Genomic DNA, 12,080 nt, shown 5'->3' with positions numbered 1-12,080 from the left:
GGTACACTGAGAAATCCCTTTGAACATTGACTTAGAAATTAACAATGAGAGAAAGGACTGTAAAATAGGTATAGTGTTGGGGGTACTTGTGGGGGCGGTGAATGAAGGAGATTAAGGTGAGGGAATATGGTTGATGAATTTTATATACCTATACAAAACAGAACAATGAAATCTCTTGCAATTACTTTAAGTGGGGTGGGAAGGGGTTGAGGAGAAGAGATGGTGGGGGTTATCTAACCACTGTACAATGTAAGCCTATTTGGAATTGTCACAATGAATCCCCCCTGTACAACAAGTATAACCTAATTAAATACATAGATAATGTATGCTCCCTTATTAACTCTCAGAGGGAGTGTGGTACAGCTAACACCTTGATTTTTAACCTACTAAAACTGATTTTAGACTGACCTCCAGGACTACTATAAGAGAATCAATGCATGTTGTTTTAAGCCTCAAAGTTTGTCATAGCAGCTGTAAGAAACTAATACATTTCTAGTCCAGCTGTTTTTAAAAGTCCTCAAAACTCCTTATTTCAACACTTCTTCAACTCAAGCTGCTTAGCTTTGACCTCTTTTATTTTCATCCTTCTGGAAATATTTCCACTTTTGAAAAATGATTATAAGAGTAAGTATAAAACCACTGATATAGTTCAGTACACAATTTTATACATAAACAAGCCCAGAACAGTGTAATGATTTTTCCTTACTCAGTAAGAAAAGGCAAAGAAAAAAAAATCAGATTTTTACTCTCAATTAGATCTTCTAGTGCCATACTGCTTTAGAATTGAGCAAGTAGATTGAAGATAAATTGTTAATGAATAAATGAAATAACATACGTAGAAAGTTTAAAAAGTATCTGGCACATGTATGCGAATAAGTATTAGCTGGTATTATATTATATATTTGAATATCCACAGAATATCTCTGGAAGTATATAAAAATCTGGTAATAATTTCCTCTGGTATGGGAAATGAGATACAGAACCTGAGACAGAAACTGACTTTTCACTATGTCGTTTTTAACCATGCACATGCTCCATCTATATATCTATTTATCTAATCTATCACCTATTTACCTTTCCATCCAACCATTCCTCCCTCTCTCCTTCCCTTTCTAAAGGATGAGCAGGATTGAATGGAACTATCTTTCCTTGCTTAATATCAAGATTCCTACCTTCTTTATATGGAAGCACAAGAGAACTAACCAATTCAAAATCCCTAAGAAATCAAAGGTTCCAGTATAAATGCAAGGTTTCTTTTTAGCCTGATATCTACTCCTCCATTGTCTCTTCAGGAACCTTTTCAAAGCACATTTGCCTTTAAGATATTCTGATTTCTAGTATTTTTATTCTGTCTGGGCATGGGTACCAGTGGGAAAGGAAAGGGTAAATGGAGACTGTGAAAGAGGGTGAATATGGTCGATGTACTTTATATATGAGTATGAAAATATAACAATGAAACCTGTTGAAATTGTTCTAAGAATGGGGGAGGGAGATGTGGAAGAAAGATGGAAGGGTGAATCTAATTGACATATTATAAGCACATGTGTAAATGTCACAATGAATCTCCCTGTACAACTAATATATGCTAATTAAAAACTAATAGAGTGAGCATCATCAAAATACATTATATGCATGTATGGAAATATTACAATGAAGCTCCTTACTTTGTATAATTAATATGTCCAAATAAAAAATATTAATTATAAAAATACTTTTACATTGAATTAGTATTGGAAAATCAGATTAGAAAATCCAACTGGGCAAGGCTTTTTGCTTATTTATTAAGTGTAATACTTTTACCTGCTATTGACTCTTTCTTGAACCTATATATTCACAAAATTAGAACACTTGATCTTTTCCCCCAACATTTCTGTGTGTCTCACTTCTAGCCAAAGTAAAAGTATCTCTCTGCTTTCTTTAATTACCCATTGGTTATTAAGAACATGTTATTTAAATTCCATGTATTTGTATTAATTTCCATTCTTCTTCTTGTTGATTTTAGTTTTATTCCACTGGTCTGAGAAGATACATGATGATGTCAATTTATTGAGACTTGATTTGTGCCTTAACACATGATCTATCCTGGAGGATGTTTCATTTGCTGATAAGATGATGTGTATTCTACTGCTGTTGAATGAAAAGTTTTTGTAAATGTCTGTTAGGTTAATTTGTTCTATAGTATGGGTTAACTCAGGTATTTCTTTCTTGATTTTCTGTCTGGATGACCTGTCCATTAAGGAAAGTGGGATGTTGAAACCCTCAACTATTACTGTATTGAAATCTATCTTTCATTTTAGATATAATATTTACTTTATATATTTCAGTGTTTAGTGCACATATATTTACAATTGCTGTATATTCTTGCTGAATTGATCCTTTTACCAATATATATCTCTTTACAGTTTTTGATTCAAAATCTGCTCTATCTGATATGAATCTTGCTGTTTTCAGCAATATGATGAACTGAAGGTCACTATATTGCATGAAATAAACCAGTCACAGAAACAAATACCACATGTTCTCTTTCATTTGCATAACTAAGAAGTCAATCTCATAGAGGAACAGAATGGAATAGTGGTCACTATCAACTAGGAATGGCAGGGGAAAGGGAGGATTGAGAAAAGCTCAATAAGGGACAGCAGGACACAATTAGAATGGAGGAATTACCTCTGGTTCTTTTGGGGGGGAAGCACTGGGGTTTGAACTCAGGGCCTCAAGGCAAGCACTCTTACTGCTTGAGTCACCCTGCCAGCCCTTTATTTGCAATGGGTTTTTTCGAGATAGGGTCTCGTGAACTATTTGACTGGGCTAGCTTCAAACTGTATCCTCCTGATACCTGCCTCCTAAGTAGCCAGGATTACAGGCATGAGCCACTGGTGACTGGCCTCTAGTTATTCTTTCTTTTTTTGTAATTTTTATTTTATTCATATGTGCATACAATGTTTGGGTCATTTCTCCCCCCTTCCCCCCATCCCCTCCCTTACCCCCCACCACTCCCTCCCTCACCCCCCCTTACCCCTCGCTACCCGGCAGAAACTATTCTGCCCTTATCTCTAATTTTGTTGAAGAGAGAGTATGAGCAATAATAGGAAGGACCAAGGGTTTTTGCTAGTTGAGATAAGGATAGCTATACAGGGAGCTGACATGCATTGATTTCCTGTACATGTGTGTTACCTTCTAAGTTAATTCTTCTCAAACTAACCTTTTCTCTAGTTCCTGGTCCCCAACACAGTAGAGTAACTACTGGTTTTAAAAAGTCTGTGATATATTTCAAAATGACTAAGAGTATGCCATTCTCAACATATAAAAGTGATGTTTGAAGAGATGTAAATGCTAATTGCTCTGATTTGATTATTACACTTTGTATACATGTATTTAATCACCATAATGTACTCCATAAAAATGTACTAATGTTCCATCCCAATAAAAAATGTGTCACTCTGTTCAACTAGCTTTATCACCCATCTGGAATCTATCTTCTGGGGAAATCAATTAGGAGGCGACCCTGGGACTAACAGAACCAAATTGCATCTGTCCTTTTTATTGGATAAAGAAAATTATATTCAGATCCTACCATCCTCTGATAAGGTAAGGACATTTTTTCATTCACTCTGATATTCTACAAGTGAGACACTATTTTCCATTGTCCATTCTAAAGAAGTCCTAATTCCAAATCTTGTTTTTTCCTGATTTCTTATATTACTGTTGGTCTGCTTTTCCTTGCCGAAGAATGATTAAATGAATCTCTACAATCTCAAAAAATAAGCCCAAGTCTTTGTGAAACTAGAGCATTTGTCATTTGTGATGCTAACTGAGCCAATTAGAATCTCAGTTAGAATCTCAGTTAGAAGTGGAAAAAAGCATGGTGGTTGCCCTAGCCTTGAATACTCACATTACTTTATCAAGAATGAGGTTTTCTAAGCCAAGAGATATGGAAGCAGATTCATTCCATTATAGAACAGGAATAGGTATGAACTTAAGACAAGTCAGTCTCTGATCTAACTGCTTACATTTGATGTTTCTAAGGCTCCAAAGCCTGACCTGTAGGATCACTTGAAAGAGATAAATCTTAAGAAGGTTGAAACCTGTCTTCAGCACAGCAACTTTCACCTGGCCCCCAGTTTTTATACTGCTTCAAACCACATGCCAAACCATCAGGTGGGACTTCTACTATCACTACATTCTTTGAATTTATAGGGAAATTTGGTACTGGAAATGAGAATCTACCTCCTCTCTTCATCTGTACTTCAGTGAGTTTCTGAATTCAGAAACCCTTATATTCACACGCTGGATAATCCCACAAAGTTTTCATTAGGCCTCAAGGAAATGATTTTCCTCTGAAGAAAATAATGCCAGCATCTGATGTCTTGATGGTTGCTCAAGGCAACAAACTGAAAAGTGGTCAGTCTGTGAAAGGAAAACTAGGGGTTCACTGACTTCTCAGCTAGACAGGGAATGAGAGCACAGACCTGGTTTCAGCTATAGCACAGAAGTAACTAAAGATTTCTTGCAGCTCAGAAATTTATTAATGGAGGGGATTGGGCCACGTGGTGTTTGTATGGTTGACCACTACAACTATGTCCTGGTTGTAATGAGGAAGAGGACTGCCTGATTTGCTGGCTATAGGTGGTGTCTTCCCAGGAACATGCTGAGCCCACTCTTCTGGGTCCCTGTTGCCATGATTAGGGACCAGCACTATCAGATAGGCTTTGCTTCTGTTTCTTGTAGCTGAACTGGAGAGATGACATTTTTTAGGACCTCAGCATAGTATGGAGTAAAGATATGCTCATTGTGATGCATCAGACTGACAAATTTCCAGCCTAGTTCTGCCAACTCCCCTTCAATGAAAGGAAGGCCTCCAGGGAAGTCTAGCAGAGACTCCCTCATGCCACGAACCAAACAGCATTTGAGAAACAAATGGATCCGCTGTTCTGTGGACAGAGTAAAACAATGAGAAGGGTAATGAAGAGAATTCAGAAGAAATTCACAATGCACTTTCTGCTCACCACAGTCTTAAGTTAACTGAGTTTCTCAGTGACCTATTCACTCATTTTCATAAACCATATAAATAAGATTTTTGTTAAGTTCTGTTTTGGAGACAGAAATACCACCAAACTCCTAAAAATAATGCATTATGAAAAGATGGTGAGCTAGGGCTACAGGTGTAGCTGAGTGGTAAAGCACTTGCCTAGCATATGCAAGGCTCTGGGTTTGATCCTCAACATTGCAAAATTAATTAATTAATTAAAAGATAGTGAGCCAGTAAATTTGGGGCTGTTCATAAGCTTACTTTACATATCTATAAATAAGATGTTAGTGTGCACAAGAAGTAACAAGAAGATCCTAGGCATTGTACCTGAAATTCTAAGGGCACATGTTAAAGCCAGTACATTAAGTTCAGACCCATATATCTAAACTAAACTATATGATAATTGAAGTTACAAGCAAGCTGGTCAAGTTTATTACTTCCATTTCATGATGGAACATGTTATGTAGTCTAACTCAGCATCAATCCCATGGAGAGGAGCAGCTTAAAGCATGGAATAAAGACAGAGTTTTCTAACACAGATCTTGAACTGTCATTAGCAAATGACTAGGTATGAATTAGTAGGGTTGATGAACAATATCCTACACCTTTCAATTATATATGTAGGGTGTGTATCCAAGATATATAAAACTAAATATTCATTCTTCAAACTGAAAGAGATCCATTTCAAACCTGCATATTATAGATGAGAAAACTAAAGCTAAAATAGGTCTCAAATGATTTTTTTCCATTTTTAAATGGTTCAGTAACTCATTTCAGATCAGAGTCTACCTGCCTATCCCACATATTATTGTTGCTTTTTCCCACCACTACCATAGGGATTCTCACCAATAATGGTACGAATGCAGTTCTCTTTCTTGGCAATGTTCCGGAGCTGGCCTATAAGCGATGCCTTGCTTTCATTGCTCAGAGCAGTGAGACCCATGTCCTTGAGGCCTTGATAGATTTCCTGAGACACTTGTTCACTCACATTCAACATAGCCTCTTCAGGCCTAGATAGTAAAGGATGGAAAACATAGGAAGTCCCATAGCAAAGCTAGGCCCACTAAACCACTCAAGGGAGAATTCTAGCCAACCCCCCACCAATAATAGCACAAGCCAGTGGGCATACAAAAATACTTTCATTGTTATCTTCAAGGTACCAAATAGTTCATACATAGAGTGCCACATGCCAGCTTCAAAGGAAATAAGATTAACTGGGCAAGGGTTTTGTTCCACTCAGTATTCCTTAGTCCTTGTAAACTTCTTTAAGTATTGTTTTAACATGTTCTTGGATATTTTTCATAGATCTTTTTCCTACTTTGCCAATTAAATTATAAATATATTAAGAAGCTTGAACTTCTATTTTATTTCTGTATTATATCCCTATATGCAGTGAATGATGAATCAATATTACTGACCAAACTTCTTGGTGAGCATACCACAAATCCACTGTCACCCAACCAAGAATAGAATGACTCGTTTTATGAAACTTAGTAAATATTTGCAGCAAACTAGCCTCCACACTTTTTCCTTTGGAAAAAGTTGTATTTTTCTCTACCCCAAGCCTCAATACAACCTATCAAAAATACCAAAAATCTTTAGAACTGGTTTCCAAAGGCTTTTGTATGGGTCTTAATGAAGAATAAGAGTATTATATTACCTATGTCCCAAATACAACATTATTTTCCACTCTAAGAAAAATCTATAAAACATACTTGGAGTTAAATTCCTCTGTCAGGGTCTTGGTGATGCATCTCAGTTTATCGACAAATTTAGGTGAGCTGAATAAAACACTACCAGAGAAACTTCTAGCCACTAGCAGAACTGAGGCCAGGATAGTTAAGTGGTTCAACTTGGACTTCAACTTCTGAAGCCGAATTCTGTCCATCAAAAGAGTCTGATTAGGCAGGGAAGAACAAGCAGTCAGGAAAAGAGGGTTCTAATGGAAGCACTGAATACAAAGCAATACAAGGCAATGCCCCAACACACATTCCTACCTCAGGAAATTCTTCATTTGTATGATCCCAGAGAAGGACATTCAGGTAGGCTTGGTAGAGCACCATTGTGAGACTAGGAGGCTCTGAATTGTTAGCTTCCTGATCTGAAGATGGATATGCTATGCTGGAGGAGGAGCTGGGAGAGTCAGAACTCGGAAATGATGTAGTGAGATCTATGACTGCTTTGTTTAGCCATTTTGTGGTGCAATCAAGAAAATCTATGACAAAAAATGTAACATGTATCTTCAAACTTCAAAGCTTGAAGACTAAGACTTTGAGATACATTCTTAGTGAATAAATGATTTTTCAGGTCAAGTTTTAGCGAAATGCTTCCTTCCTTACTTTTTTTTGTTGTTTGTTTTTTGTTTTTTTAGCAGTATTGGAGTTTGAACTCAGGGCCTCACACTGGCTAGACAGATGCTTTAACACTTGAGCCACTCTGCCAGACCTTTTTCGGTGTTGGGTATTTTCAAGATAGGGTCTCGTGAACTATTTGCCTGGGCTGGCTTCAAACCACGATTCTCCTGAGTAACTAGGATTATAGGTGTGGACCACCAGTGCCTGGCTTCTCTGTACTCCTGACCAAGGAAGAAATTTTCTATTCAAAAAATTAAAAACCACTATGAAAAAGCAGATCCAAGGTCATATTTTCCCTTTTAATGCTCTTAAATTTTAAACATACTTGGCTGCTTGTCAAGGAGTTCCTGGAATTTAGCTCGTTCATACTGGACAGAATTTTCCTGCAGGTAGGGTTGAAGGTTCTTGATAGTATAGTTCACCATGTCCATTTTCATCAGGCCCAGAACATGGAAGATGCTCCTGTTTTAGAAATAAACAGAGTATTTACACTATGAAAGGAAATTTAGTTGAACTCAAGGAAGGAATCAAAATCACAGTATTTTAGAGTTAGTCCTACTTCAATTTACAATTTGGAATGTTTGAATGTGTCCCCCTAAAGAATGTGCTGAAAACTTAATCTTCAATGCAGCAGTGTTTGGAGGTGGGCTTAAAGGGAAGTGTTTAGGTCATGAAGGATTCACCCTCATGAGTGAATGAATGGGCCTGAAGCTATGAATTAAATCTGTTGTTCTATTTTGCCATATCATGCTTTCCATCATGTTATAATGTGGTAAGAATGCCCTTACCAAATGCAGTCACTATGTATTAGATGTGCCAGCCTCCAGAACTATAAGAAATAAGTCCATATTTTATAAATTACCTAGTCTTGTGTCTTCTGTTACAGTAAAACAAAACAGACTAAGTCAGAAAACTGGTACTGAGGATGAGGGATGTTGCTATAACAAATACCTGAAAATGTGAGAGCAGCTTTGGAACTAAATAATGGGCAAAGGCTAGAAGAGTTTTGAGGAGTAAGCTAGACAAAGCCTGTACTGTATTACCATGAATGTACCATTAAGAATGATTCAGGTGAAGGCTCAGAAGAAAATAGTTGTAATAAAAGTTTGATCTTCTTAGACAGTACTTAAGTGATTGTAATCAGAATGGTGGTAGAAATGTGTACGGCAAAGTCTGATCCCATGAAATCTCAGATAGAAATGAGGAATATCTTATTGGAAACTGGAGTAGAGGTCATCCTGTCAAAGAACTTGGATGAACTGTGTCCATGACCAAGGGCTTTATGGAAGGCAGGCTTTTAAAGTAATGAACAGAAGAAATTTCTAAGCAAAATAATGACAGAGTTGTGTTGTTACTTTTAACCATATATAGTAAGACATGAAAGGAGAGGAATGATTTACAGATGGAATTTATAAAGAAAAGGGAAGCAGAGCAGAAAAATTTTTTAAATTTTAGTGTGGCCATGTAAATACTAAAAATGCCTCTTTGGGAGAGCAAAATAAAGGTGTAGCCAAGAGACCCTTTTCTAAAGAGATTAGTATAGATAGAAGGTAGTCAAGTGTAATTAAGACAATGAGAAAATGACTCCAAGTGAATTTTAGAGATCTTCAGGGCAAGCCAGAACACCGAGTGCAAGGTTTACAGAGACATGCCCACAGGGCCATAACATTTGCTGCTCAGGGCTATTCTGGGTAACTGGTCCCTGAATTTCAGCATAGTACCCCTCAGCCACCATAGCTGTGGCTAGAATAGGCCCAGGTGTGACTCAGGCCCCCAGTCCAGGGAACACAACTGGTAAGCCTTGTCAGTATTCACATGTTGCTGATTCTGAAAGCACACGGAATGTATGGGCTATGAGGTCATAGTGGCCTCAGCCTAGATTTCAAAAGATGTATCTGACATCCTGTGGGTCCAGGCAGAAACCTGCCACAGAGGTGGCATTAAGAGGGTAGAAACTTAATCCAACTATGGTGTTTACAGGTGAGACTTTTAAAAGATGATTAGGATTATATAAAATCATCAGAGTGGAGATACCATGATTGAATATTAGTGCTTTTATAAGAAAGAAAAAGAGACTAGGACACCTACATGTACTCTGTCTTTCACCACATGGTGCCCTGCACCACCTTGAGACTTTGGCAGCAAGAAGGCCATCATTATATGCAGCCTCTCATACTTGAACCTTGAACCTTGAACAGGAATCAAAATAAACTTTTTAACTTACCCAGGCTCTGGGGTTGTATTATTAGCAACAGAAAGTAGAGAAAAACAGCATGTCTAAATTCTTACCTCAGTAACTGCACTGGATCTTTAATGTTCTCTAGTTTATGCACTGCTTCATCTCGAACTGGTGCACACAGCAGGGCCATCAAATTGACAATGTAGTTAGAAAGATGAGAAACATTCAGAGCTCCATGCTCTGTTTCCTGCCTGAGGAGATCCATGTCCAGAGTTTCTTCAATCTCATTTTTTAGACGGTTCTGGCGTGGTAATAGCAGCGATAGCAAGATCTGCCCAGAAAAGGAAATGAAAGGAGTTAAATTCTCTTTAGGATACTGAACTTTCTCCAGTGAACAATGCTCTTAAACTAAAGGCATCCCAGGCTAAGTCTTCTAGAGGTCAGGAAAACAGATCTCTAAATTTCTCATAGTATTATTTCTTTCTGTTTAGAGGACAACTACAATTCAAGGTTTCTTTGGGAAACTTTATAACAATAGTTATTATTTTCAAAGTAATGAGATAAACATGAATTAAAACAAGAATGTGATAAAAGGAGTTTATGATATAATAAATATAAAAATACATACCACAAAAGGTGATGAGGCATTCTTAGTAAGTGATAAGGGCATTTTTTATTGTTTTACTCCAAAGGGCAAGGATGAAGTAAGCAAAGGATCATTAAAGGGTCACTTAAAATAGCCTTTTAACTCAAAAGTGTAAATTCTGTGTGAGCAAAGCTCTTTTTCACCTCTGTGCTTCTGGAACACATAAATTCAGCGGAAATTTGTTTGATTGAATGAAATATTGTATTCATCATAGTAATATCCTAACTCTTAGGCTTCATGTTATACAAATAAAATGGAAGCCACTTTATATTACCTATTTTCAGAAAGTATGCTTCTTAGGATATTAGTAGCCATCAAAAATCCAAGGGTCTAGAATGCCCAGGAACTTCCTATCGAGAAATAAAAGGTTGATTACTCACCTCCTTAACATTTTTTATTAGTTCAAGAATACAAGTGAAGTCGGGAGGAGTACTTGATAGCTGCTCTTTCAGATGATCCCAGAAAGCATTGTACATTTTCTCCACAAGCCTGCTATCCTGACTATTAAGAAAGTAAAATGAGAAAATTGCTCTCAAACAGCATTAAAATCATGAAAATCCATTAAATTGACAGACCAGAAGAAACTATGTTTAGACTTAAGAAAGGTTAAATAAATGGAAGTTAGTCTCAGGTGCAAAAGCATTGGTCAAATCCTCTCAGAAGGGCACTTCATGGTTCCAGAGCTTTTCCCACGCAATAGGAGAACCATAAACTAGGGATTGACACCCTGAGTTCTGACCCTGGACCTGCAGGTTGCTTAGATGTGTGACTTAGTTTCCATTTCCATATGCTTAAACCTTTGAACTAGGCAATCTTTTTTTCCTTCAGGCCTTCCCTTTCTGGGGAAGGACTTTGCATGTTGATAACATTGAAAGTCTTCCAGACACTTTAGACTTAGCAAGCCCCAAATGGAACTTATTATTTTCCCCCTCAAGCCTGTTCTTCATTTATACTAGGTCTTGCAAACAGAAGGCTCAGCTTTTATCTCTAAAAATATATTTTTTAAAAACAAAAGTACAAGTTTCCTTTAAAAATGTAATCAATACAAAAATAAATGAAGCAAAAAGTCAAAGTTCCTGCCCATACACATCAATCTACCTTATAAGAGGTCACCAAGTATTATCTATCTGTTATGCACTAGAGGCTTTCTTAATTACTTTCCCCTCATGCCTTCTATATACTTGGTCACCAAATTCCACAGACTCTGTTTCCTAAGTATCTCTAGAACCTATCACACCTACCATCATCTCCTACTTGAACTATTGCAATAGTCTTATCCACAAAGTCTTACCCCTACAATGCCATATATCCTTGCTAAAACAGATGATTTTCCTAAGATATGAATTTGATCATGATAGCATGCTCATTGAAAGTCCTTCAGGAGCTCCCTAACACCAACAAGATACATGGTCTCTGTTGCTAGAACAATAATGTCACAATTTATAAATCGGTGGCCATTTTATCCTCAGACCTCACTTGAGAAACTTCCAAGGACAGCCCTGCTCTTAACAGAAATTCCCATGTTCTAAGACAGCCTCACCCCTACCAGAGACTCCCATGCATGTGTTAACTTCTTTAACCTCCCCCTTCTATAAAGGCCACGCCTGGCCCAGAATTGCTGCTGCGCCATCTTTTCCCCGGCCAGGCTGGCAGTTTGGGCCTGCCATTAAACTTTGCTCTATGGATGTGAGACTTTTCTCGTGAGTGACGTTTTTCCTAATATTTGGTGCCGTGACTCAGATCAGGGTGCACTCTTGGCACTGACCTTGCTTTCCCGGCCCCCCAACCCCATCCCGCTCTCTCTCTCTCAACTCCCATTCCCTTCCTCCAGGATTTGAGCGGCTTTGCCAGAACCCCCTATCCTAGAAAATG

General features: G+C 37.6%; 1 protein-coding gene across 2 annotated transcripts; it reads right to left on the bottom strand.

Moving 5' to 3' along the window:
* Positions 1-4,548: 4,548 nt before the first annotated feature.
* Tcp11x2 (t-complex 11 family, X-linked 2) lies at positions 4,549-10,699 on the bottom strand. 2 transcript variants are annotated; one of them, XM_020151801.2, is made up of 7 exons: positions 10,589-10,699; positions 9,673-9,893; positions 7,709-7,845; positions 7,027-7,244; positions 6,745-6,926; positions 5,876-6,039; positions 4,549-4,931 (listed from the first exon to the last, which is right to left on the bottom strand). In XM_020151801.2, the coding sequence occupies exons 1-7, from the start codon at positions 10,682-10,684 to the stop codon at positions 4,699-4,701; spliced, it is 1,251 nt and encodes a 416-aa protein (XP_020007390.1). In that variant the 5' UTR covers positions 10,685-10,699; the 3' UTR covers positions 4,549-4,698. The 2 variants fall into 2 exon arrangements, with proteins under 2 accessions (XP_020007390.1, XP_073918818.1); XM_074062717.1 differs by having other exon boundaries at positions 9,673-9,863; positions 10,589-10,684.
* Between the last annotated feature and the right edge of the window lie 1,381 nt (positions 10,700-12,080).

This window comes from Castor canadensis, chromosome X, assembly GCF_047511655.1.
Source record: "Castor canadensis chromosome X, mCasCan1.hap1v2, whole genome shotgun sequence".
Taxonomy (NCBI): Eukaryota; Metazoa; Chordata; class Mammalia; order Rodentia; family Castoridae; genus Castor; species Castor canadensis.
The sequence above is the reverse complement of the archived record's forward strand: the minus strand, read 5'-3'. Positions and strand labels throughout refer to the sequence as shown.

Coding starts and splice junctions, on each gene's coding strand:
- Tcp11x2 (XM_020151801.2), bottom strand. CDS start 10,684: ATGTACAATGCTTTCTGGGATCATCTGAAAGAGCAGCTATCAAGTACT. Junction 7,846..9,672: donor GATCCAGTGCAGTTACTGAG/GTAAGAATTTAG, acceptor TTTCTAAAACAG/GAGCATCTTCCATGTTCTGG. Junction 4,932..5,875: donor CTGCATTCGTACCATTATTG/GTGAGAATCCCT, acceptor CTCTGTCCACAG/AACAGCGGATCCATTTGTTT.